Genomic DNA, 27,950 nt, shown 5'->3' with positions numbered 1-27,950 from the left:
TTAAGTCAGTCTCTGATCATTGGAAGAATTAATACCAGTTTCTATACATTAATTGTTCTCATTATGGATTATGGACCATTATTACCCAGTCGTACGTTTGTGTGTATTTTTCTTTTTCTTTTTTTTTTGTTTTCGGCAGAATTTTCTGTGTTGGTCAGTAACCACCCATCTTCAATGCCCCTAACCCTCCATGCACAAGTCCCAGAGGACAGCTAAAAGGCCTCAGTGGGGTACAATTAACCATCTTTGTTTAGCAAGCGCAGCAATTACCTACCAGATTAGCACTCACAGACGTGACACGTGTTAAGTGTGTGACTGACTGTCTCAATCGGTACTGGAATGTGCTTCATCCAGTATGCAGAGATATTTGTGAAAAGATCCTGGAAGCAACATACCTCTGCAACCCCAGGGAAGGAAGAAAACCCTGAGACTTCTAGTGTTTTAATAACATGACAAGACGCATGTCATATTGTATGCTAACTTACGCAAACCGAAATATACGCAAACCGATAATATTCAGTTAACAGAAAATGCTAACTAGGGTGTATGCTGACTGGGGTTCTACTGTAGTGTCATTGTCACACACAGAGGGCGAGAGTAGAGCAGGGCCCGTTTCTTTGGTCCGTGTTGCGTTCACATTTGAGCTCAACTGAGCGGAATCGCACCAGACTTCACTTGAAAGCAGACCGAGACCCATCTCTCAAGCGGTCTTGGCCCCCCACACACTGTTTGGTGCACATCAGGGTTCTGACGATCACGTTCACACTAGACCAGGGGTCTCAAACTCAATTTACCTGGGGGCCACTGAAGCTAGGGTCTGGGCAAGGTTTGGCCGCATCAGGTTTTCCAAAAAAAAACCAAACGCATTTATTAAAAACAGAAAAATATACAAACTTTTTCAGTGCTTTGGTTCCGATTTTCTACAATAAAAGCTCTGATAAAACATTCCACTGTTCTCAAATATCTTAATTTTTATTTTTCTACACAAAATAAGATGAAAAATAAATAAACAAATCAAGAATAAAGAAAATCAATCAGTAATAAATAAATATAATAATAATAATAAAACGGCAAATAATAAAAACTTAAGAAACCACATATAGTTGGTGGGTAGACAAATAATTTTTTTCAGATTAAAATGAACAAAGCATTATTAGAGCCCTGTAGACATGACAAAACACGACTATAGTCACATTTATACTCTTTTTATTTACAACATATTGCGCAACTGCAGGGTCTTGAGACACATGCTAACTCGCAAACTAGAGAGCTCGCGACCTAAACGGTAGCTTCCAAGTTATATCCTTTAAACTTAAATAGCCAAAAACTTACCACTTCCACACGAATGGGTACATGATACCATACAGCATCCATATCAAACTTGCGCGGGCCGCACTAACATTAAACTTTCATATCAAGGCGGGGGCCTCAAACTAATGTCCTGCGGGCCACATTTGGCGGGCCGCGTGTTTGAGACCCCTGCACTAGACCAAATGAACTGTACTAGCAGAGCAAACGCACCAGTGTTCTTTCTAATCAAACAAGTTTGAGTGTCCCCTAGAAATACAGGTAGTGCGGTTTACACAAATCTACCCACAAATGTACTTTTCCCAGAGCCAAAAAAGTACAGTTAAGTTTCCAAATTGTAAAAGTGAAGGAGGATGACGAATCAAAAATCCAGAGCCATTCAGACAGAGGGGGGCGTGTCACCTAAGGGGCGGGATCAGGTGGGAATGATGTGTTAATGTTCAAGGTGTCGCCCCTCCCTACTGCATTCCTGCCTCAGCCTTGCAGCCTTACAACAACTTGCCTTTATTGGGAGAGATTTGTGATAGCGCTGGATCAAGTTCCATAGTTGCGTGTGGGACTCTTTCATAATTGCTGGATTCTTTCGGCGTTGCGGACATGGGAGGCAGAGAGGAGGTCATGTTGACCAGGCCACATGCGTCCACCATGCCGTTTTCAAGAGACCGGTTCAACAATTTCAGAGTATTTTCACACAACAGAAACAGATACAGTTCGTCAAACAAGAAGAAATCCAGGTAGGAAGTTCTGCTGCTGTTGTTTGCATACTTTAAATGAATTTAATCCTTTGTCTTTCTCAGAAATGTAATTGTTTTCCAACAAGTACCAAAAGAGTTGGTCTAGGGTTGTTGAATAAAAATAAGTACAAGTACTAATACATACTTCTTCACAAACCATGCATCAGGACCCCAAATGGGCCACGATTACTTTTTGGTCATAAATTAATATTTGTTATTTATCATTAGTTTCTATGACAGGGGTCAGTTTGGCCAATATTAGCCATTTGGGTCTTGAACCATGGGCAATATTAGCCATTTGGGTATTGAACCAAAAATGTCTTCAAAAAGAATTTGAGACTTTTCTGACTCTTTGTTTTTTCCATCAAGTACAAAAAGAATTGATGGACAAGGCAGTCGATGAAAACGACCCTCGTGCTACTTCTTTGTGCAGGGTTTCTCAAATTGTGGGTTGAGCCCCAAAATGGGTCGCGCAATAATTTTTTTATTGGATTGACAAAATGTTTTGAGCACAATCATGAATCAAGACACAAAAATGCCTTTGAATGCATGTTTGATTGCCTTATTTTTAGTAGAGCTGCAACAAGTAATCGATCATTTGATTATTCAATTAATCCACAACTATTTTTGTATCTGTTTCATCGTTTTTTTCACTTAAAATGTAAATATCTTTCATTTTCAGCCCCTCAGATCTGAATATTTTTTTATTGTTTTTAGTCATCCATGAAAGCAGACAGCTTATATTTGTGTTTTAGGCAACACACATATCACTTTTGACTTTGTAAAACTGCTAACTGTGTTTGGTTCATGTTGACTTGTTCCGTCCATGGTCTAACTGATTACTCAATTAATCAAAATATGAATCAACTAAGAAAATAATTGTTAGTTGCAGCCCTAGTTCTTTTTATCGGGTGGTTTATATACTGTGTATCTTGAGACACTGTGTCGTAAAGTAAATGTCATGTACTTAAATGTCGGAGTCGCATTTTACATAACGGACTTGTGGTATTTACAGTCATCAGTCAGTCAGTCAGTTTCTTCATGTCTCAGTTGCCAAAGACACTTGGTTGATGGTTGCCTCATAGCTTAGTTATTTGCTTGGCTTGTGACTGGTGATAGGTGATCGGTTGTCTCTCCTCGCTCATTGCCGCAACATCATGCCATCTACAGTTTCTACCTATGGAATGTGAGCACACACACACACAGGTGATTTGCTGGTCACTTCCTGTATCTCTGTGTGTATGCTTAGCATTAGCTGGTGTCAACGGACAAGAGTCCTGCTCAGGACAAATGTGTTCAGTAGTAGTAAATGGATGAGTTGAGCTTACAGTGACATCTAGTGGTCCTGTGAGGTATGTCTCCCAGGCCACATTTTACAAGAACAATAGAGAGACCTCCCCCCCGCTCCTTCGCCATCTCCCATCTCCTCCCTCCCTCCATCCAGCTCCTTTTGTCTCTTCATCTCCGTGCCGGCTCATCCATCCTCCTCGCTCCACCCCATCTTCACCATTCACCCTGACTTTGTGTGCGTTGTCCTCAACACCCCCCCCCACCCCCATCCCCACCTTTTGTTTGCATGCACGCCTGTGATTTCTTTACGTGTGTGTATGTCTGTGCCAGAGACCCCAGCCCCACCGAGATGAGCGTGGAGCCCTGGGCCAGCCCGCAGCATCAGGCCGCCTCTGAGCACCGTCCACGCACGCCGCCCTCGCCGCCTTTCCAGGATCAGGAGCAGCATCCGGACCAAGTCTGCGTGGACTCCTACTTCACTGAGCTGGAAACCATTCGACAGGGGAGTGGCTACGCAGACCTTGACAGCGCCAGGAGGGATTCCAGACAATCAGAAGGTAAAAGAACGTGAAATGGACGAGATGATGAAATGATGCTTTAGCAATGGCAACATTCACATGAGAGAACTCTACCATGCATGATCACATGATCAGAGTGTTTTTTTACAAGTCTATTTCCATGTGTGTAAATATTCTTTATTGTGTCATTCTGCCCTTCAGAGACACCCCACTGAGTGTTATGTTCAAGAGAGGCCCTGTTTGACTTAAAACCCTCTCAAGTCTAAATAAAGCTCCATGCGGTTTTAGAGACAACCGCATGCATGGTCACATGCATGGTCTGTGTGTGTGTGTGTGTGTGTGTGTATAGCCATGCGAAGGGTATACAATCCCGTTTGTGTACATCTTTAAAGGGTGACTGCTTTCATTCGCTATGCCTGCACTTATTCAGCAGTCAAAGACCCAGCAAACTAGCAGATTATTAGTCAAATGTGTATGTTTTTTTTTCATTCACCATAAATCGCTAATAATTTATATGTAGAATACGTAATAATATATATACAATACACGTGCCACTGTTAGAAAGCCCATAATATGTACATATTTATGTATATGCTTCACTGACAGTGTCTTGAGATTGTGCATTGAGATTTTCCTCTCCGTTCGGCAGTACTTGAACGTACCATAATAGTGTGCTGATACAGTATGTCCATGCACTGGCATCACAGTTATGGATCATCTTAACATTATCATTTATTAGTGAGGCATATTTGGGATTGAATCTGGATTGTGTCACAAGTGAATGATGGCAATTGAAGTGAGAAGGGGGGGGGGTTGTGGCACTGGTTCTAATCTAATAACTACATTAGTCACTTTTATTACAAATGTTGATCCAAAATTTGGGTCCTGTTTTTTTCCGCCATTCCCTGGTGGTCTTGGAAAAAAGGGATCTGCTTGTCATGGGATCATAGGCTGTCCAGTACAGAACGTTCATATTTACAAATATTTGGGAACACCTTCAGGCCTCCTCAAACTTTTAGAGGGGGATATACATATAAAAACACAGTCTAATCTTTCACTTTATTGTTTCCAGGAATTACAAGATTCCTATATTCCAGGATTCATTATTTATAAATGGAATATTTTAGTAGTTGTGGCATAGAAAAACTGTTCATAATCTAATAACTACATTAGTCACTTTTATTACAAATGTTGATCCAAAATTCGGGTCCTGTTTTTTTTCCGCCATTCCCTGGTGGTCTTGGAAAGAAGGGATCTGCTTGTCATGGGATCATGGCTGTCCAGTACCGAATGTTCATATTTACAAATATTTGGGAACACCTTCAGGCCTCCTCAAACTTTTAGAGGGGTATATACATATAAAAACACAGTCTAATCTTTCACCTTATTAGTTCCAGGAATTACAGGATTCCTATATTCCTGGATTCATTATTTATAAATGGAATATTTTAGTAGTTATGGCATAGAAAAACTGTTCATAATCTTCTAAATATGGTTATTAGCATTATTAGAGCCCTCTAGACATGAAATAACACCCCTATTGTCACCTTTACAAGGTGGACAAGTGGTGTGTGGTGGGTTTGAATCTTCGCTTGGCATTTCTGTGTGGAGTTTGCATGTTCTCCCGGTGCATGGGTGGGTTTTCTCCAGGTTCATCCCACATTCAAAAAATATATATGTTAAGTGGCTGCTGCAAATTGTCCATAGGTATGAATGTGAGTGTGAATGGTTGTTTGTCTATATGTGTGTGATTGGCTGAGCTCCAGCCAGGCTGTACCCCGCCTCACGCCTGAAGTCAGCTGGGATAGGCTCCAGCGAGCATACCCCGTGACCCTAGTGAGGCTAAGCAGCGTAGAAAATGGATGGATGGACATTCCTATTACCCAGTATAGTAGGCAAGAAAGGTCCAAAGTCACTGGGTTGAAATTTTCGAATCCTTATATGTCACGAGCACCATTTAGTGTCTCCCAAATAAAATGCCATTTAACCAGTGTGGCAAGACTTAGTCACATAAAAAGTGTGCTGACATAGCATTCGGGATTTACTGAATGCACTCCCTCGTTGTTTGTTCTTAAACCAGAGTGGACGTTAATAGATGCGTTCAATCAAGCACATTCAAAGGGAAAATATGTTGTCTTGCTGGAAATTACATAATAACAGTTACGTTAGTACTTTGAATGGGACACATTTTACTCAACACACTCACTGAAAATCTCAAGTATTTCGACGTAGTATCAGACGAAAGTCTGCATCATGTCCCAATCATTGATGTCGAAGTTCAAGTTCAGTTGCAAGCCTTTGATGGTGTTGGCAAATCATCAAAATTGTGTCTTTTAATTACGAAATGCTTAATTTAGTCAAAACATTTGCTTAAATATGCATATTTTCACTAGTAATTAAAGATGAGTATATTGCATATGGTTTTCTCCGGGTACTCCGGTTTCCTCCCACATTCCAAAAACATGCTAGGTTAATTGGCGACTCCAAATTGTCCATAGGTATGAATGTGAGTGTGAATGGTTGTTTGTCTATATGTGCCCTGTGATTGGCTGGCGACCAGTCCAGGGTGTACCCCGCCTCTCGCCCGAAGACAGCTGGGATAGGCTTCAGCACCCCCGTGACCCTCGTGAGGAAAAAGCAGTAGAAAATGAATGAATTAATGTATTGCATATTACATATGTGTTTTTTTAATTACATATTACATCTGTGTTTGTGTATCAGAGGGGGAGCAAGAGGAGCAGTGGCTTGCCGACGCTGGTCTTTCCACCCTCATTAGTGACGACAGCGAGGATGTGGACAACCTGCTGCTGATGTCCACCTTAACGCGCACTCAGGCGGAGGCGGTCCAGCGTAGAGTGGCTTCCTACACAAAGTCTCTGCGCAAGAGGAACAAGACGGCGCCGCCGCACATCCGTGACGTCTTCAGTCAGGTGAGCCGACTGCGTGGCTTTGCTATTCCTGTACATAAAAAGTCAGTCCAATTCAAGCATATTGAGTCCTAATAATAGATCTTTTCCTTCAGCAGAACTTGAGTATGCCTGACTCTCATCCTGGTGAAGAATCTCCTCAAAACAACATGGCATCGGTCTCCAAAGCTGCTTTGTCAGGTGAGAGCCTCCCCTGAATGCTCTATTTAGAACCAGGGTGTTTATTTATCTCAACCGTAAAGAAGATGGGTGTGGAGAGAAGCTGTTCCAGCAACTTAAACTTACTTTAACTTAAACTTAAAAGTTTAACTTAAACTTTACTTACTTAAACAACTTACATTGTAAACTTTAAAAATGATTTGGAGTACACGAGCACACGAAGTTTGCCTACTGCCATGGCTGTTAATGCCAAGGTTTTTTGGACCCAGTGGGGTAAAAAAAACCTTAAACTGTATTATGGAAAGCAGGAAGTGAACAAATGTAACAGTTACTGATTGTAAAAGTACCAGATGGACGGGTAGGATTTAATAAGCTTTGCTTCTTCCTACTCCTTTTGGACATGTGGAACTGTGAACTGATTATGTGATGCATTCAATTGTAATCTGATGCATGTTCAAATGAAATAAAACCATTACCATTACCATTACCAGTGGGTGGTCTACAAAAGTACCTGATTAAGATGACCAAAGGGTTCATTTCTATGAAAACAGTACAATGGAACCTTGGTTTTTGTTATAAATCCTTTTCAAAAGGTCAGGCGAAAAGAGAATCAGCACCTCGAAGTCAGAGTCAAAAAGGTCAGGCATAAGATCTTGTCCCAAGTGGAGGAGTTCAAGTTTAAGGGTCTTGTTCACAAGTGAGGGAAGGATGGAATGTGAGATCAACAGGCAAATTGGTGCAGCGTCTGCAGTGATGCGGACTCTGTACTGGTTCGTTGGTAAAGAAGGAGCTGAACCAAAAGGCAAAGTTCTCAATTTATGGGTCGATCTACAGTATGTTCCTAACCTCACCTTTGGGTCGTGACCCTAAGGACAAGATTTACGGGTTCAAGCAGCCAAAATTAGTTTCCTATGTAGGGTGGCTGGGCTCTCCCTTAAAGACGATGTGTCTGCTTTAAACCTCTCCCCCAGCAACCGCTGTTCAGTAGGAACCTTTACATGACAGTCCTATTGCACAGACTCTACCTTCATACTAATTCTTTCTTGAATTCATTAGTGTTTCTCATTTCTTTGCAAGTTTTTTTGTGCAGCCATCAAAGCACAGATTCCTCAAACACTCAAGAAAGGAGAAATTGTTCATCGTTCTGTGTGCATTTTATGAATAAATAAACACGATAAAGATGATTAAATGATTCCCAGACCGGAATATGTGTAAAGTGTCTCCAAAAAGAGCACCAAAGAGAACCTTATAGCAATAAGGTCACAGAAGAATCAAGATAAAATAGAAAAAAAGTATGTTCTGGTGTAAAGTATTTGCTTTTCACGATGTTGACAACCTCCAATGTCGACATCGACCTGTCTGAGAGGCATCAAAATAAGCCGCTTCTACTACAGTATTCAATGCACACATTAATACCTTGATACTGCAATGTGTTTTTTTTCTGGACCAGTTGTGACCCCGGAGCACCAGCGAAGAGTTGCCAAAGAAGAAGAGTTCAAAACCGACGTGGCTTACTGTGAACAGGCCAAACTGGACAAACTTCCTCACAGCAACATGCAGTGGAGGAGAGAGGACGGCACGCTGCCGGTAAGCATCTGAACCGTCGCTTCTTTTGGGAATTTTTGCCTCAAACATCACCTTATATAGTTTTAATTGTATATAATTAAAAAATATATATTTTTGTTTACACTAGATTAAACAAAACAATTGTATTTTATGCAGACATGTTTTATGCAGGAGTCACCTGGTGTCACCTACTTAAGATTTGAGAATAGAGCTATTTCCACACTTGTAGTTCAGTATTCTGGTTGGGACCAGACTTGGTACCCACTAAGGTGCGTTTCGCTTAGCGTTCACACTGGTATTTGTCATGGACTGCACCTTGGACATCTCTGTTCTAAAATTTACTCTGACAGTCAATAGAAACTGGATTTGAATGATATGAATCATATGTTCAGGATATTGACAGACAAAAACAAAAATCAAACTTTTCAAGAATAAACAAAAAAGCGGAACAAAAGTCAATACCAGGTCGATACACAGTTGGGCTGCTGATCCGGGTGTTCTTCCTGCCGGGTGTTTTTGGTGCTGTATGACTGGCACGGCGAAACCAGTCGACCGGTTGTAGCGATCCTGATTGTCTCTCGCCTTGGACGCGGCCATTGTCAACACAGCCTGTCTTGTTGTGGCTTTAATGCTGGCTTGTGATTGTTAGTTGGGAATAGCACATATGCCTGCTTATATCACTGTTTATCAAACCGGCCTCCACTGTACCCAATTCCCGAAGATGTAGATATAGATGAACGTAGCATGTTGCCATTCGCTGGCCATTTTTGGGCCTCTATATCAAACTCCAACTCACTCCTCAAATGATACAGACACCCACTGAGTATGACACAATGTGTATTTGGTCCACTTTTTCACAGAGACCAACCCATAAACCGTGACAACACAGGCGGGGTACACTCTGGACTGGTGGCCAGCCAATCACAGGGCACATATAGACAAACAACCATTCACACTCACATTCATACCTATGGACAATTTGGAGTCGCCAATTAACCTAGCATGTTTTTGGAATGTGGGAGGAAACCGGAGTACCTGGAGAAAACCCACGCATGCACGGGGAGAACATGCAAACTCCACACAGAGATGGCCGAGGGTGGAATTGGTCTCCTAGCTGTGAGGTCTGCGCGCTAACCACTGGACTGCCGTGCCGCCCCGTGACAACATGACAACACCTAATCATTATCCCAATTACCAGAGTCAATTAATTACAAGCATCCTACAAGTAGAAATATACAGACTTGTTTCTATTGACTGTCGGTGTGCTTTTCAAGGGCGCTGTTGTCATACAGCACTAACATATTTTGTCTGCTTTTTATTTTTAATATGACATTTTGGTGATGATACCATGTTGAGCTCAAGTATAGTTCACTTGCAAGTGGACCAAGATGCATCCCTCAAGCAGCCTCGAGTGCCGACATGCCTGTTTGATGCACACCAGGGTTCAGATGAAAGGAACCCTGTCCCAATGAGAAGTCTTTGTTTACATTGTCAGCCACTGACAAGTAGGGTTATACTAAATAATTCCCTACTATTAAAGTTCCAGCCACCACGGTCAATTTTTAACCCATATTTTCCAACAACTATATACAGTATAGTGTATTATCATACACTCAAATGCTAATACTGTAATGTCAGTTTCAGCTTGACGTACAGTATAATTAAAATGCTCGAGCAGGGCGGGAAAAACATGCCAAGCTACCTGGTGCAAAACCTGTTTTTTATTTGCGTCTTCACTGTCAATCATCATCCTCTCTGTGTCATTGGATTGTCCACCACGATCACCTCGCCAGCGGGTGATCTGCCCCAAGTGCCGCCTAGGAGTCACTCGAGTCCAAGATCTGTCCCACGGCGACATGAAGAAGGTGCGACAGTTGGCTCTCATCGACATGACGGCACTGTGCGACCTCCTTGAACTGGAGGTCAAGCGGCACAAGACATCCAAGAGGAAAATGCCAGGTATGACTACTGGTGACACACAATGACAACTATTACATCGTGTTTCCTCTTCAGGGCAGTGCAAAGCAGTGGAATTCCAACTGCCAACTAACGCTAATTATCTCGTTATGATGCTCCATAACTATCTACTGCAAGTGACATCATAGTGTAATTGTGTACACAATACACTACTATTAAAACTCAAAATAAAAGACATCATATTTGTTTACCAGAGAGCTCATTGTTCGGTGTCCCGCTGGCCACGCTGCTGGAGAACGACCAAAAAGTTGCACCCAGCACTGCCACTCCTCGCTTCCTCCAAGAGGTGAGAGCACACGTCACATGTATTCGACTTGTCAGATGCAATCACTTTGATTGAGTCTGTTTAAACACACCTACCACTGATACTACCAATCCCTGTATAAACAACAATGGCTGCCTCTCTGCTGGGAGTCATTCCAACACAGTTTTTTTTACTATATCAATAAATCATGCTGGGCGGCACGGCGGTCTAGTGGTTAGCGCGCAGACCTCACAGCTAGGAGACCAGGGTTCAATTCCACCCTCGGCCATCTCTGTGTAGAGTTTGCATGTTCTCCCCGTGCATGCGTGGGTTTTCTCCGGGTACTCCGGTTTCCTCCCACATTCCAAAAACATGCTAGGTTAATTGGCGACTCCAAATTGTCCATAGGTATGAATGTGAGTGTGAATGGTTGTTTGTCTATATGTGCCCTGTGATTGGCTGGGGACCAGACCGGGGTGTACCCCGCCTCACGCCTGAAGACAGCTGGGATAGGCTCCAGCAGAATGAATGAATAAATCATGCTGTTTTGTGGTACACCAGTTTCCTCCAACATTCCAAAAATATGCGACTCTAGATTTTCCATAAGCATGAATGTGAGTGTGAATGGATGTTGGTACCCCCCCGCAGTGAGGATAAGCAGCATGGAAGATACATGGAGAGATATGTTATATTGGGTAATAGGAGTGTATATAGGGATGTTATTTCATGTCTAGAGAGCTCTAATAATGTTAAAAATGAAATGTACAAGGTCGTAAGCAGTTTTTTATGCTTATAAATAAGGAATCCTACTTTGCGGAAATTCATTTATGACGCTCGGATCTGGAACCAATTCATTTTGCATTATTTAATTAACTGAAGAGACTTTATCAAGTGGTATTTCTTTCATTTTAGAATAAGCGTGTAACATTAAAAAAAATGTGAAGTACTGTGAACATTTCCAGATGCGCTATAGTGGCAATATTTACTGTTGCTGAGAATAACCAGCCGCCTCTATAATCTCCTTCTGCTCTCCTCTGCAGCTTTTGACCTTTTTGGAGAAGGGAGTAGATTCAGAGGGTATCCTGCGGGTTCCAGGGTCTCAGTCCAGAATCAAGGTAAGATGGAAACAAAAACTTTTTTTTTTTCAAAAGTTAAAAATCAACTGGTTTGTCTATATGATTGCCTGCGATTGGCTGGCGACCAGTCCAGGGTGTACCCCGCCTCTCGCCCGAAGACAGCTGGGATAGGCTCCAGCACCCCCCGCGAAAAAGTGGTAGAAAATGAATGAATGAATGAAAAATCAACTGAAAACGCCAGCTTCAGCTTAGTGAATCTATGGCTGATAAATAAAGGGGGTCATGAGGTTATGAGTGACATGACAGGTGAGTAGAGCTACCAGAAGAGGGCGCCAATTGTCCATTTGTCATGGATTATGGCTTTGTTAGCCCATGCAGAAATGATTTGGGCATTTACTCAGACACTATGTTACAGCTAAGAAAAACATGTTTACATAAATATATATATATATATATATATGTGGACATTGTAAGCCTTAACATACAAGATGAAATACAAACGTACCCTTCCCTCTCAGCTGCTGCAGCAGAACCTGGAAGCCAACTTCTCCTCGGGTCAGTTCCGTTGGGATGAAGTGAGTCCAAACGATGCTGCCGCTCTTCTCAAGAAATTCATCCGAGAACTTCCTGCTCCTCTGCTCACCGCCGAGTACCTCAACACCTTCAGTGCCGTCAGAGGTCAGCTTTTTGGACGTTGTAGACAAAAGTCTTGTGACAGCATATTTCACGACTAAATCAAAATTGAACTAGGTCACAAAAGACACTCAGAAGAGTGGGGACTGTTACAGGAAGCACTATTATATTAGCTCCATTTGAAATCGTCTTGTCACAAGAATCATGTGTTTTCCTTGTGGTTTCCACTTTAATAAAAATGGATCAATAATAGTATCATCTGATTAATGGCTCACTGATGTATAGTTGCTGAGGAATGTGATAAACGACCACATAAGCTCACACTTAATGGCCTCCTGTCACAACACCATCTGTCTTTGGACATCCCATTATTTATCCACAAACACAGCAGGAAATGAGTGTGTGTTTGTGTGTGTGTGTGTGTGTCTCTCACCCTCGCCTTTTGCTGTTTGCTTCTTGTGTAGACATCACCGAGCTGAAACAGAAACTTCACATGTTGAACCTGCTCATCCTGCTGCTGCCAGAGTCTAACAGGAACACCTTGAAGGTACCCACCCACTTTAGTACATTTCATGGTACAACATTTTATTAGTTCCTCCCACGTTCTAAAAACATGCTAGGTTCATTGGCGACTCCAAATTGTCCATAGGTATGAATGTGAGTGTGAATGGTTGTTTGTCTATATGTGCCCTGTGATTGGCTGGCTACCAGTCCAGGTTGTACCACCCTGCCGCTCGCCCGAAGACAGCTGGGATAGGCTCCAGCACCCCCGCGACCCTCGTGAGGATAAGCAGTAGAAAATGAATGAATGAATGAACATTAGAACCCTGTAGACATAGTCACCTTTACACTTGTATTACCTAATATAACAGATATAATAAGAGAAAATAAGGCGTATAGAGGTATGCTGCTGTAAATGTGTTCTGGAGCTGAGTGGAGGGCAAACAGGAAGTTGGGTTCAGAACTAAGTTTTTGTTTGGAATTATTCCAATCCCAACATTACTGACAACTGACACCCAGTGGCCAGAGTACAATACGACATCAAAACATTTTTGAATGCGTCTTCTGAGTGCTTTATATTTGTATTTTACTTAGCTGTTTTAGGCTTGTAAACTGTGACATAGTTAACCGTAAAATTCAAAGTGCTGAGCGGCAAGGGAATCCTGCATCTTAAATTTTGAGCTGCAGTATTTATGGATCTGACAAAAGTGTTTGATATAATCATGACATCCTAATAACTAAATTAGAAAGGTACAGAGTAAGATTATTAGTTCTGAACTGGGTTAAAAGCTACCAAAGCTAGGAGAATACACATCTGCAAGTTTAAGTATTACGTGTGGAGTACCCCAGGGGTCAATACTGGGACCAAAACTGTTCAACTTGTATATCAATGAAATCTGCAAAGTTACAAAACACTTAAAGCTGGTATTATTTGCGGATGATACCACTGCTTTTTGTTCCGGAGGGAGCACAGAAGAAATCAGTAAAAAGTTCAGAAAAGAAATGGTCATATTAAAAAGATTGATAATAATAGATTGTTCTTGAACTTAAGTAAAACTAAAATCATGCTGTTTGGTAGCAGCAGAAAGGACACGTACAAATAGACAATGTAGACATTGAAACGGTGAAGGAAAATACATTTCTCATATTACAAATATACAACAAAAGGTGGCTAGAAATATTTCAATATTGAACAAAGCAAAATTTGTTCTCAATCAGAAATAAGTTTTGCTTCTTCCTACTCCCTTTTGGACATGTGGATTAATGTGATTCATGTTCAAATAAAATGAAACCATTACCATTACCATCGTTTGTACAAAACTAGCTGCCACCAACCAACTCACAATAACGGATACATCCAACAGTGATACGCGGGAGAACGTTAACAGACACACAGTGGTGTGTTCAAGAACCGTTGAATAAAGCGGGATGGGCCACCACTCGCAACAAACAAGATATACATGCAAAATCTATGAGATTTGCAACTGTATATTATGTTTTGAAATCATTACACCTGAAAGCTGGTGTTTAGGGACCCTTGCTCTAGAGACAATTCACTGGTTTACAGCTGAGCGGCTAAAATGGGCTAAAATGGACCAAGAGTGAAACAAAACAGCAAAGCAAGGATTGGGAATGGGCCGGCACAGCTGTGGAAGGTGAAGAGGCTGCAGAGTGGCTGCCTAATGCTCTGCAGGTGCATTAGATGAGAACATTGGAGCCCCATCATGCCACTTCACAGGCTTGGCACGCTTTCTGGGTGAAAGTTAGCAGAGAGCAGTTACCATATTTGCATGATGAAAGAATGGAGAATAAAGAGCCCGCTCACTTGACAAACGTTGACTTAAGTAAAGTGAGTACACCCCGAAGATGAAAATGTCCAAATTGTGTCCAAAGTATCAATATTTTGTGTGGACACATGCTGTTAACTGCAAGGCACCATGTGTATTATATGGATGTTTTTGGTGGAAGAAGGAATCAATAAACCATATATATATATATACAGTAAACCTCGGATATATCGGACTCGGATATATCGGAAATTCGCTCACAATGGACAGATAAAAAAGAACCAATTTTTCTGTAATGCATTTCCAATAAAAATTCATTGCATATATCGGATTTTTCATAACGGATTTCGCCTATTTCGGACAAAATCTCCAGTCCCGTTCCAATTTCCCTCGCATATATCGGATGGCCGCATCGTGTCTTTCTCCTGGCTCCAGATTTAGGACAAATATAAAAGTGAGTGACGTCAATAATACTAGCACAGCAGTGAATGAGATCTTAACCTCACTATTGGAAATAACGTAGGCCTGACGGGCGTAACAGGGCCTAGCTTCATTAACAATTTGTTATGCTCAGAGTCCAATAAAGTTAAATTCTCATTACCTTACGTCTCTTTTCATTGCCCAGTACAGGTACATTGGAAACATAGTCAAGGAAGTGCCTTTTTATAACGGATAAAATCCGATTCACACATATACCGGATATAAATCCGATATATGCGTAAAACGGTAATTTTCCGGTATACGCATATAACGGATTTCGCTTATATCGGACAAAACCAGTGGGAACAATTGAATCCGATATATCCGAGGTTTACTGTATATATATATATATATATATATATATATATATATAATATATATTAGGGTGCATCAAAAAACACAATTATTGAATTGATTTTGTTATGGCTGGGTACTAAAAGTGTTCCAATATATGTAGAAACAACACATACAAAATATTTTTCCAATACATGATTATTTAGGGGGTGCCACCATACATCTGTTTTTGTGGAATAAAGTAGTGAACAGTTCAATGGTTGCCATGGAGATTTGAGGTCAACAAAGACTGCAGCTCAAGAACTCTAAGGTGATCTTTATGTTTTTGTTGGTGTTTATACTCCTATTACATATTACTAGCAAATTTGTGGTTTTGTATTTGTAATTTGAATGATTTGTAGTCATATTTCTAGGTATTTAGTACTCATTGCCTCTACTGTCGCTAACATTAGCTAGCTACAGTTTGCTAATGACAGTTAGCTAATAGCTGAGCAAGCATAACATGAACAACAGTAATATAGAGTAGACAGTATTACTGATGCCTCATATTTATTGAGAGTAGTACTGTAGTCCTGATTAACCACGATAAACCAGGGTTGACTGTACCATGTACCATTCCACTCAAGAGTTGGAATCAACTGCTTACTTGCCCCTCCATCTTAACTCTTCAATTAGGTCAACCATTTTGTGTAATTCCAGCTTAGTTGCAACAGTTTTGCAAAGATCCTTTTGCGCTCACAATGCAAAATGTTTGGTCATGTACCGTGCTGTTAATCCACATTGGAAGCATTTTGCTGCGTTATGTAACAACGTGCATTAAGCATGACTCATTGACACCAGTGTGCAGTCCTCCCCGAGCGTGAAAACCCACCTGAACAAATGAATCTGACTCCAGTGGAGACAGCTGGGATGTGTTGCTCGAATGCATCTGCTCGGGATGATTCAATTGAGCTCTTGAGAGAGATTTCTAAATATGTTCCAAAGATATATTTCATGAATTTGTGTGTTCCCTCAGGCTCTCCTGGAGTTTCTCAGTAAGGTGGTGTCCCGGGAGAAGAGGAACAGAATGAACCTGTGGGCCGTAGCGACCATTATGGCTCCCAATCTGTTCCTCCACAAGGCCGTGCCCAGCAAGATGACCGAGGCGGCCGGAATAGGCGAGGTGGAGAAGGCCGCCGATGTCATGAGGCTCCTCATCCGCTATCAGGACCTGCTGTGGAGGGTACGTGCATGAATCTAACCAGCTGATGGTGACATTCATGATAATGATGATGCCCTTTCACTCCACAGATCCCAATGTTTGTCATGAGCCAAGTACGAAAGCTGAACGAGCACAGCAGTAAGCGTTACCAGTTTTACGACCGCCGCTTCAAGAACCTGCTGAAGAAGATCCACACAGACAGTCGGGAAAAAGCTGATAAAAACGTCTCAGAGGTCAGCAGCTTCCACACAATGAAATACACAAAAAGTCTTCCCAATAAATTATCATAACTTGCGCTCTGTTCAGGCTCGGCGCACAGTCAAGGTCCACATCGGGGATCAGGTGAAGGGCACTATGGAGTTCCACATTGACACCAGTTCCAGAGCGTCAGACGTGCTAAACCACTTTTACCAGCAGTTCCTACGCAGCCCTGAAAACGGGAAAGGCCAACGGCGAAGGTACTCGTCACTCGCTGCTATTCTACTTCCTTATAGCTTCTACTTCTTAGTCTAAGACAGGAGCCTCAAACTAATGTCCTGTGGGCCACATTTCGCCTTGATATGAAAGTTTAATGTTAGTGCGGCCCGCGCAAGTTTGATATGGATGCTGTATGGTATCATGTACCCAGAAAAAATTATTACATTTGATTAATGTTCATGTTAAAGGTTAAATAACTGTTAATAGTTATCCTCCCTATCCGTGTGGAAGTGGTAAGTTTTTGGCTATTTAAGTTTAAAGGAAATAACTTGAAGGCTACCGTTTAGGTCGCTAGCTGTCCAGTTTGCGAGTTAGCATGTGTCTCAAGACCCTGCAGTTGCGCAATATGTTGTAAATAAAAAGAGTATAAATGTGACTATAGTCGTGTTTTGTCATGTCTACAGGCTCTAATAATGCTTTGTTCATTTTAATCTGAAAAACATAATTTGTCTACCCACCGACTATATGTGGTTTCTTAAGTTGTTATTATTTGCCGTTTTATTATTATTATTATATTTATTTATTACTGATTGATTGATTTTCTTTATTCTTGATTTGTTTATTTATTTTTCAATCGTCGGCCCTTTACAGTAGTATAATATACAATATTGTTTTATTCCCAGGGTAACGCCCACCATTGTTATATCATGAATAATGAAATAATGAAAATGAATCTAGTTTAGTAACAAAACATTTTGTCTCCCTATAGGAATGGCTCCGTGTCCTTCTCGGACTGCGCCCTATTCGAGGTGGGGGGAAATATCGGTAAGTGGAAGTGTCATTCTGCCCACTGAGCTGATGATGGGGGGGCAGCAGGCTCTTATGTAATGGACATGCATCATGTGCATTCATCAGAACACACACACACACACACAGGGGAGTTTGTCATGGCAAACCTGCAGCCTGTATATTTGCTCATGTTTAAGTGACTTTTCATGTTAAATAGCTTCTAGGTGTATTAACCAATGAAACTAGGCCTCGATTAAAATATTTAATCATGATTAATTTATCTGGCCCACAGTTAACTCGTGATTAATCGCATTAAATTGCAGATTAAATTTTTTTTCTGTAATATAATAATTTGCTGCCGATACCAATCCTGATGATTATGAGTGAAATCGGTCAATACAAGCACCGATGCCGATCACAGTGTACTACTGGCTATATTAGGGCTCACCAAGGTTTTTTCTTGTGAGAGCTACTTTGACCAAATGAAAATGGCCAAGAGCTACTCATATTTATTTTATTCTATTCTATTCCGAGCCAAGCAAAGCTAATATGCTTGTTTTACCACAACATGAACAAAATGGTGGTATCCACAACTCACCTTTATTTCTAATCTTCCCACATTATTAACTGAAAACCTGAATTAAAAGCAGGTTTAACCCCCTCTGCTGGGCCCCACACCACCCACATCCGCTGCCTTCTGAACCCCAGATACAGCCGACCCCCTCTTCTGTGCCCTCGGCATCCCGGAGAGGAGACAATTTCGACACTCGTACGCCAGCTTGGCACCGCTGCTGATCAGTGGAGTGGATCGGTGTTAGGAAGCAAGTATCGGCCCATATCGATACCGTGCTTTTTCACCGATATCGGCCCTAGTAGGATGTTGTAAGATTTTGAGTTGAAAAACAATGGCCTCTTACTAGCCTGGGATAGCCATAGCAGTTGCAAGGTACACCAGACCAGGGCTTGAGAGCTTTCCGAGTTTATTTTACAAGACAGTGCAGCAGCATTTCCCCCAGCACACACAACAGGCCTTCCCCAAACAATTTCACCCAGCCCCTTTTATCTGTGAAGGGCCAACCATAGTTCCCAATAAGAGGGTGAAGCAAGTCCAAAAGGTACCCGATTTACATTCCCAACACCCTTCATATTAAATATAAGTCAGGAGTCCCCCACTGATGGGTCACTTCCTGTATATATATATATATATACAGGAATATATATATATATATATATATATATATATACAGTGAAGAAAATAAGTATTTGAACACCCTGCTATTTTGCTATTTCTCCCACTTAGAAATCATGGAGGGGTCTGAAATTTTCATCGTAGGTGCATGTCCACTGTGAGAGAGATAAACTAAAAAGAAAAATCCAGAAATCACAATGCATGATTTTTTAACAATTTATTTGTGTGATACAGCTGCAAATAAGTATTTGAACACCTGTGTATCATCTAGAATTCTGACCCTGAAAGACCTGTTAGTCTGCCCATTAGAAGTCCACCTGCACTCCATGTATCATCCTGAATCAGATGCACCTGTTTGAGGTCGTTAGCTGCATAAAGACACCTGTCCACCCCATACAATCAGTAAGACTTTAACTTGTAACATGGCGAAGACCAAAGAGCTGTCCAAAGACACCAGAGACAAAATTGTACACCTCCACAAGGCTGGAAAGGGCTACGGAGCAATTACCAAGCAGCTTGGTGAAAAAAGGTCCACTGTTGGAGCTATCATTAGAAAATGGAAGAAGCTAAACATGACGGTCAATCTCAATCGGAGTGGAGCCCCATGCAAGATATCACCTCGTGGGGTCTCAATGATTCTAAGAAAGGTGAGGAATCAGCCCAGAACTACACGACAGGACTTGGTCAATGACCTGAAAAGAGCTGGGACCACCGTTTCCAAGGTTACTGTAGGTAATACACTAAGACGTCATGATGTGAAATCATGCATGGCACGAAAGGTTCCCCTGCTTAAACCAGCACATGTCAAGGCCCGTCTTAAGTTTGCATATGACCATTTGGATGATACAGAGGAGTCATGGGAGAAAGTTTTATGGTCAGATGAGACCAAAATAGAACTTTTTGGTCATAATTCCAATAAGCGTGTTTGGAGGAAGAAGAATGAAGAGTACAATCCGAAGAACACCATCCCTACTGTGAAGCATGGGGGTGGTAGCATCATGCTTTGGGGGTGTTTTTCTGCACATGGGACAGGAAGAGTGCACTGCATTAAAGAGAGGATGACTGGGGCCGTGTATTGTGAGATTTTGGGGAACAACCTCCTTCCCTCTGTCAGAGCATTGAAGATGGGTCGTGGCTGGGTCTTCCAACACGACAACGACCCGAAGCACACAGCCAGGAAAACCAAGGAGTGGCTCCGTAAGAAGCATATCAAGGTTCTAGCATGGCCCAGCCAGTCTCCAGACCTGAACCCAATCGAAAATCTTTGGAGGGAGCTCAAACTCCGTGTTTCTCAGCGACAGCCCAGAAACCTGACTGATCTAGAGAAGATCTGTGTGGAGGAGTGGGCCAAGATCCCTCCTGCAGTGTGTGCAAACCTGGTGAAAAACTACAGGAAACGTTTGACCTCTGTAATAGCAAACAAAGGCTACTGTACCAAATATTAACATTCATTTTCTCAGGTGTTCAAATACTTATTAGCAGCTGTATCACACAAATAAATTGTTAAAAAATCATGCATTGTGATTTCTGGATTTTTCTTTTTAGTTTATCTCTCTCACAGTGGACATGCACCTACGATGAAAATTTCAGACCCCTCCATGATTTCTAAGTGGGAGAAATAGCAAAATAGCAGGGTGTTCAAATACTTATTTTCTTCACTGTATATATATATAAACACTCACGTACACCTAACAACTTGGATTCCCCAACTACCACCCAGTCAACCCCCCCCCTCCTCCAGGTGGCACTTGGGAGAGTCCAATTGAGGTGATCAGCCTCTGGCCTGCACTCCCATGGGCGCGCCTCCATGTTTGGGCCATGACCAATCACCTCAAACAAAAGGAGAAACTGATGAGAAATTAGGAACAACACAAATGACTTCTGAATGAAAAACTAACTAACTAAAGTGGCACTTAAACTTAAACGGCAAACAAATATAATTAAAACACTAACCAAAATATATGTAATATAACATAACTAAAGCCAACTATATACACAGAGAAACCGGACAGTGTAGGCGGGGCATATACAGTGAAGAAAATAAGTATTTGAACACCCTGCTATTTTGCTATTTCTCCCACTTAGAAATCATGGAGGGGTCTGAAATTTTCATCGTAGGTGCATGTCCACTGTGAGAGAGATAAACTAAAAAGAAAAATCCAGAAATCACAATGCATGATTTTTTAACAATTTATTTGTGTGATACAGCTGCTAATAAGTATTTGAACACCTGAGAAAATGAATGTTAATATTTGGTACAGTAGCCTTTGTTTGCTATTACAGAGGTCAAACGTTTCCTGTAGTTTTTCACCAGGTTTGCACACACTGCAGGAGGGATCTTGGCCCACTCCTCCACACAGATCTTCTCTAGATCAGTCAGGTTTCTGGGCTGTCGCTGAGAAACACGGAGTTTGAGCTCCCTCCAAAGATTTTCGATTGGGTTCAGGTCTGGAGACTGGCTGGGCCATGCTAGAACCTTGATATGCTTCTTACGGAGCCACTCCTTGGTTTTCCTGGCTGTGTGCTTCGGGTCGTTGTCGTGTTGGAAGACCCAGCCACGACCCATCTTCAATGCTCTGACAGAGGGAAGGAGGTTGTTCCCCAAAATCTCACAATACACGGCCCCAGTCATCCTCTCTTTAATGCAGTGCACTCGTCCTGTCCCATGTGCAGAAAAACACCCCCAAAGCATGATGCTACCACCCCCATGCTTCACAGTAGGGATGGTGTTCTTCGGATTGTACTCTTCATTCTTCTTCCTCCAAACACGCTTATTGGAATTATGACCAAAAAGTTCTATTTTGGTCTCATCTGACCATAAAACTTTCTCCCATGACTCCTCTGTATCATCCAAATGGTCATATGCAAACTTAAGACGGGCCTTGACATGTGCTGGTTTAAGCAGGGGAACCTTTCGTGCCATGCATGATTTCACATCATGACGTCTTAGTGTATTACCTACAGTAACCTTGGAAACGGTGGTCCCAGCTCTTTTCAGGTCATTGACCAAGTCCTGTCGTGTAGTTCTGGGCTGATTCCTCACCTTTCTTAGAATCATTGAGACCCCACGAGGTGATATCTTGCATGGGGCTCCACTCCGATTGAGATTGACCGTCATGTTTAGCTTCTTCCATTTTCTAATGATAGCTCCAACAGTGGACCTTTTTTCACCAAGCTGCTTGGTAATTGCTCCGTAGCCCTTTCCAGCCTTGTGGAGGTGTACAATTTTGTCTCTGGTGTCTTTGGACAGCTCTTTGGTCTTCGCCATGTTACAAGTTAAAGTCTTACTGATTGTATGGGGTGGACAGGTGTCTTTATGCAGCTAACGACCTCAAACAGGTGCATCTGATTCAGGATGATACATGGAGTGCAGGTGGACTTCTAATGGGCAGACTAACAGGTCTTTCAGGGTCAGAATTCTAGATGATACACAGGTGTTCAAATACTTATTAGCAGCTGTATCACACAAATAAATTGTTAAAAAATCATGCATTGTGATTTCTGGATTTTTCTTTTTAGTTTATCTCTCTCACAGTGGACATGCACCTACGATGAAAATTTCAGACCCCTCCATGATTTCTAAGTGGTCGAAATAGCAAAATAGCAGGGTGTTCAAATACTTATTTTCTTCACTGTACCTGATCAGTGTGGGAGGATTGACAGATCCCTCACAGATGTAAATCTCTTTGTGGTAAATGATTCGATGAGTACATAAAATTGCATGTTAAGGGATATAAATTTTGGAAATATGGGTCATTATTGTATTCAAAAAATAATATTCACATTGCAAGTTTTTGTATGTTTAATGGAAACTGTGCTTTGTCCCACTGTATTTTTTCCCTTTTTTCCACAGTAGATATATAATTACTTGGAAAAAAAACCTAAACAATAAAATATAATGAAAGAAAAACATAGCCTACGTCTCAGGTGACAATCATCAAAAGCCAATCATTTGTCAAATAATTTTTAATATGACATTTGTGTGCTTCATTTATTCAATTTTCAGAAAATGCCACAGACAAACTAAAAAGCAACATGTGGGCCACAAGTGGATCTTGGGTTAACATTACTGACACCTAGTGACTAGTGTTGAACACTACATATCATCACAGTGTCTTTGAATGCATCTTCTGAATACCTCATATTTGTATATTTAGTTTTATCTTTAAATTCTTTGTTCAGGCCAAAAAAAAATTTAAATATGCATATTTTTCACTAACAGACCGTATTCAACCAGGAAACAGTATGATTTTTTAAAATTAATATACATATCTTTGAAAAACTGTGATTGTGAGTGGTGAGAGATGACTGTAAATGCTTCATTACTGCTTGGAAAATTTTAGAAATATGGGTCATTATTGTATTCAAAAAATAATATTCACTTTGCAAGTTTTTGTATGTTTAATGGAAAACTGCTTTGTCCCACTGTATTTTTTTCCCTTTTTTCCACAGTAGATATATAATTACATGGGGAAAAAAACCTAAACAATAAAATATAATGAAAGAAAAACCTACATCTCAGCCAATCATTCGTCAAATAATTTTTAATATGACATTTGTGTGCTTCATTTATTCTAAAATAAAACTAAAAAGCAACGTGTGGGCCACAAGTGGACCCTGGGTTGTACTTGGGCCACCTCTGTTTTAAAGCAACATGTACATATCTTTAATTTCACGTTCTGTAGCAGGGTGTCATTCACCACATGACCGCTAGGTAGTGCAAGTACTCCTTTACTTGTGTGTTGGAACAGCATGTCTTGCACTGGGATCTCATTCAATTGTGTCCCCTAATGTGTGTCCTTGTGTGTTTGCTGCAGGCGAGCATCGTCTGGACCCCGACACCCACCTACTAGATCTATACAAGAGCAACTCGGCAGGGGAGTGGATCATCAGGCTGAAGGCCAATGGCAGCCGAGGAATGTGACATGGAGGCCATGAAAGGACGGATGGATGATTGGTGGGGCATCATTTCATGGTGACATCAACAAGGCCAGAAGATGGAGGATGAAGAATCTGCCAGTAAGACCATCTTCAAATGAAATCTTCATCCCTCCATCTCCTGGAGGCCTTGTAGGCCCCTCAGTCTTGTGACTCATGACTTCCTGCTGATAAAAGGGGGAGAGGGAGGACACATGGCCGATCATGGGCAGTGGAATGGAGCAGATGGCCATGCAGAGCACCTCTGGCCATGCATACACACACACACACACACACACACACACACAAGCTTCAATGCACTTTATTTTGTTAAGAGGACATGGACATTCTGGACAGTTTTGTGCCTTGCTCAAGGACCTTAAAGACAACTCCTGCAACTACGCCCGTTTTTGTGTCCCTTTTGACTACTGGAGTTAATTAACACTGCGAAGAAGACGAGAATCACCTAGAACAGGCGTGCTCAAAGTCCATTTTCGAAATTTTTCATAATAAAGGGCATCAAACTTGTTTTCACTGTAGGCCACGTCGCAGTTATGGTTATTAACTATTATTAGCATTTTCACTTTAATCTAAACGAGTTGGGGAAACAACTGTTTTGTAAGTATAATAAGATCAATTTTATTGTGGGGTGGCACGGCGGTCTAGTGGTTAGCGTGCAGACCTCACAGCTAGGAGACCAGGGTTCAATTCCACCCTCGGCCATCTCTGTGTGGAGTTTGCATGTTCTCCCCGTGCATGCGTGGGTTTTCTCCAGGTACTCCGGTTTCCTCCCTCATTCCAAAAACATGCTAGGTTAATTGGCGACTTCAAATTGTGAGTGTGAATGGTTGTTTGTCTATATGTGCCCTGTGATTGGCTGGCCACCAGTCCAGGGTGTACCCTGCCTCTCGCCCAAAAAGACAGCTGGGATAGGCTCCAGCACCCCCCACGACCCTCGTGAGGAAAAGCGGTAGAAAATGAATGAATTAATAATTTTAAATTGACCAAAAAATATATCAAAATTGAATAAATAATTTAAAAAATGTAAATATATCTGCTAAATAAACATTTAAAAACATAAAAAATAAATTGAACTAAATTTAAATAAAAATGCGTATTTTTGCCTGCATTATTTCCAGGCTTTTGCGGCCCACATGAAATGTATAGCGTACCAAATCCAGACATCGGGCCTTGGGTTTGACACCAGTGTTCATATTCATATTGTCACCTCCATGATATATTTGGACCTGCATGTAACTGTTATGATGTCAAACATATAATTTTGTGGTTGGACAATGTTTGTACACCCCTGGTCTGGACCAAGTCAATGAATCATCTTTACACAAGTGTTCTCCCTGTTGACAGGCTCCAACATTTCTCCTCCCGCCTTTTATTAGAGTGTGTGAGTGTGCCATTCAAAGAGATCTCCTGATGGCTATCTCCTTATCGGCGCTCTCACGGGCCTTATAAACAACAAAAGACGTCTCTAACCTGTGCACCGTGGAGCACAAAGGCACTTCCTGTCATCTAACGCCATGTCACCTCCTCAAGGACACAAAGCTGTGTGAAGCTGGTCTTCCTTTGCTCATATCTCCATGTACATATTTATGATAGCGTTAAGAGTGTTTGTGTGCCGCCGTGTTTGGTGTCATCGGCGCCATTTTGTGGCAATATTCGTCACGCTGTGTAATGGCCGCCGGTTGCAGTCAGGCATCTCTCTGATAAAGGGGGAAGCTATAAATAGCTGTTATCAATTTTGACTCCCCCTTGCTTCATGACAGCAGTGTATACACGTGTGTGTGTGTGTGTTGTGTGTGTGTGTTGTGTGTGCACGCATGTGTGTGATGAGCTTCATTACGCCGAGTCCAATTGGGCCGTCCCACGCTGCCACAGTTGAGCGGCTGCGTACAAAGGCGAGCTGATGGAGCACCCTTCTGCCAACACTCAGGAGAAGTAGGTCACCTCTGAGGTGGCATCCCACAGGGCTCATCGCTATACACTATGCCGCCATCTTTGTTTACTTCTACGACGTATATACTGTATATATATATGTGTTCTATACAATGTTTTGTAGAATGGCATAGTTCAGCTTTTTTTTACCAGGGCTTTTGGAAGATTTGTCATCTCTGTCAATAAATGATTCTCATGTTAAGCATGATTTATTATTTTCAATATGGCGTCAAGATGGAATCACCACGGAGCAACATTCATCATTTACATCTGCACACATTAAAAGGCTGCAATGGTGCACAACAAAAGGATGAATCACACTCCTTGCTTGGACGTTACTGTTCTCTTCTAGTACAATAATCCCTCTTTATGGTGTTTAATTACTTCCAGGCCCGACCGTGTGTGGTGTGCCTCAAGGTTCAATGTTAGGTCCACTGGAGGGTGTCATCAGAAGACAACGCAACCATGTTTGTCCCCAGATGGAGCTATGCTTTTTCACTGAATTCTACATATCAAATAATAATAATAATTTATAAAGAGAACAGAAATCAAACAAGGAATAAATAAAAGATGAGTTCCTTGGCAGTGATACGCAAAGTAGAATTTATTATTTATAAATGAAATATTTGAGTAAGTAGAGCATTTAAATACAGTTTTTTATACATTAAATACATTAGAGCCCTCTCGAGATGAAATAACACCCCTATGGTCACCTTTATACTCCTTTTACCCAATATAGTAGACATAATATCTGAAAATAAGACTTGTGTTTTGGTGCGTTAATGTAAATGTGTTCTTTAGGGGAGCCGGACGGGGCGGACAAGAAGTAATGTCAGGGGTTCCGCGTTGATTTTAGGTTGGTGTAGGTTCAAGCCACAAACGTAACCCGTGTTAGGGGTTGTTGTGAGGTCATTCAAAGCTGCAATGAAAGCCTGTTGGAGTCTCAGTCAACATTGCAGTAACATTACTGACACCTAGTGGCCAGTGTAGAATACTACATAACATCATAATGCATTTGAATTCATCTTCTGAATGCCTTATAAATGGATTTTACTTCATTTAGGCAAACAATATGTAGTATGTGCTTAAATTTGCATATTTTGGACTAATTATAGGAACGTATTCAATCACAAAACAGCAGGATTTTTTCATATATTTTCGTATAATCACGATATAAACATAATTTATATAGTATAATTTTATAATTGTTACAAAATTATAAACACAAAAAAATGCGTAATTTGAGTATTTAATAAAATATTTCTGAAAAATTAAAATTAAAATAACATGGTAAATATATTTGTATAGTTTGCTATATTTTATAATAAATAAACTATAGAAAGCATTATTGGTATGGATTGTGTACATTGCATAAAAAGGTAGCTGCATTTTTGCTTCTTTTCAGCCTCAATTCATTTCTGACTATGATTTGCCAGGCGTACTACTACACCCCCCCCCCCCCTCCCAGACAGATCTGGAGCAGCCATCTTGCCTGCAGGCACATGTCCCCCCCCTCCCCACCCCAGCCCCTCCAAACCCCTGATTCACTCCCACCTCTCAGGCCAGCCAGCCGGCTGCAGATGAAATGAGTGTAATCTGTGGATGAATAGCAATCAGCAGCCTTGTATGAGCCACTGGCACCAACATGACCAAGACCCCCCCCCCCCCCAACTCCGCTACCTCCCATTCATGAGTAATCATGACGTGCTTCACATGAGGGCTCAACGTGAATGCTCAAGCTTTCGGTTGTGGTATATCATGTCACTTGCACTGGCAATACAACTATGACGTAGTTGACACATTTTCCATTTATGAATATGGAATCCTATTTTATGGAAAATTCACTTGTCACGGCCGGGTGTGGAACCAATGAATGCCGATAAACAAGGGACTACTGTACTGTACTGTACTGTACTGTTTAAAAACAGTACCAAAACATTTGCAGTAAAACATGTCAATGACATCAGGTTGGACTGTTGGAGTGGTGTGCCTC

At 41.5% G+C, this 27,950-nt stretch overlaps 1 protein-coding gene across 2 annotated transcripts; it reads left to right on the top strand.

Moving 5' to 3' along the window:
- The first annotated feature begins 1,791 nt into the window (after positions 1-1,791).
- Positions 1,792-26,162, top strand: arhgap40 (Rho GTPase activating protein 40). Of its 2 annotated transcripts, none has more exons than XM_058055545.2 (15): positions 1,792-2,042; positions 3,663-3,889; positions 6,572-6,780; positions 6,876-6,957; positions 8,387-8,523; positions 10,296-10,461; positions 10,674-10,765; positions 11,764-11,838; positions 12,318-12,477; positions 12,897-12,979; positions 16,510-16,716; positions 16,785-16,928; positions 17,002-17,153; positions 17,882-17,937; positions 23,908-26,162. In XM_058055545.2, exons 1-15 carry the CDS (start codon positions 1,906-1,908, stop codon positions 24,012-24,014), a joined length of 2,034 nt encoding a protein of 677 aa, XP_057911528.2. In that variant the 5' UTR covers positions 1,792-1,905; the 3' UTR covers positions 24,015-26,162. The 2 variants fall into 2 exon arrangements, with proteins under 2 accessions (XP_057911528.2, XP_057911527.2); XM_058055544.2 differs by having other exon boundaries at positions 6,873-6,957.
- Positions 26,163-27,950: the final 1,788 nt, after the last annotated feature.

The sequence above is a fragment of the Doryrhamphus excisus genome, linkage group LG18, assembly GCF_037039965.1.
Source record: "Doryrhamphus excisus strain RoL-2023G ecotype Guam linkage group LG18, RoL_Dexc_Guam_v1.1, whole genome shotgun sequence".
In the NCBI taxonomy this organism is placed as follows: Eukaryota; Metazoa; Chordata; class Actinopteri; order Syngnathiformes; family Syngnathidae; genus Doryrhamphus; species Doryrhamphus excisus.
The sequence above is the reverse complement of the archived record's forward strand: the minus strand, read 5'-3'. Positions and strand labels throughout refer to the sequence as shown.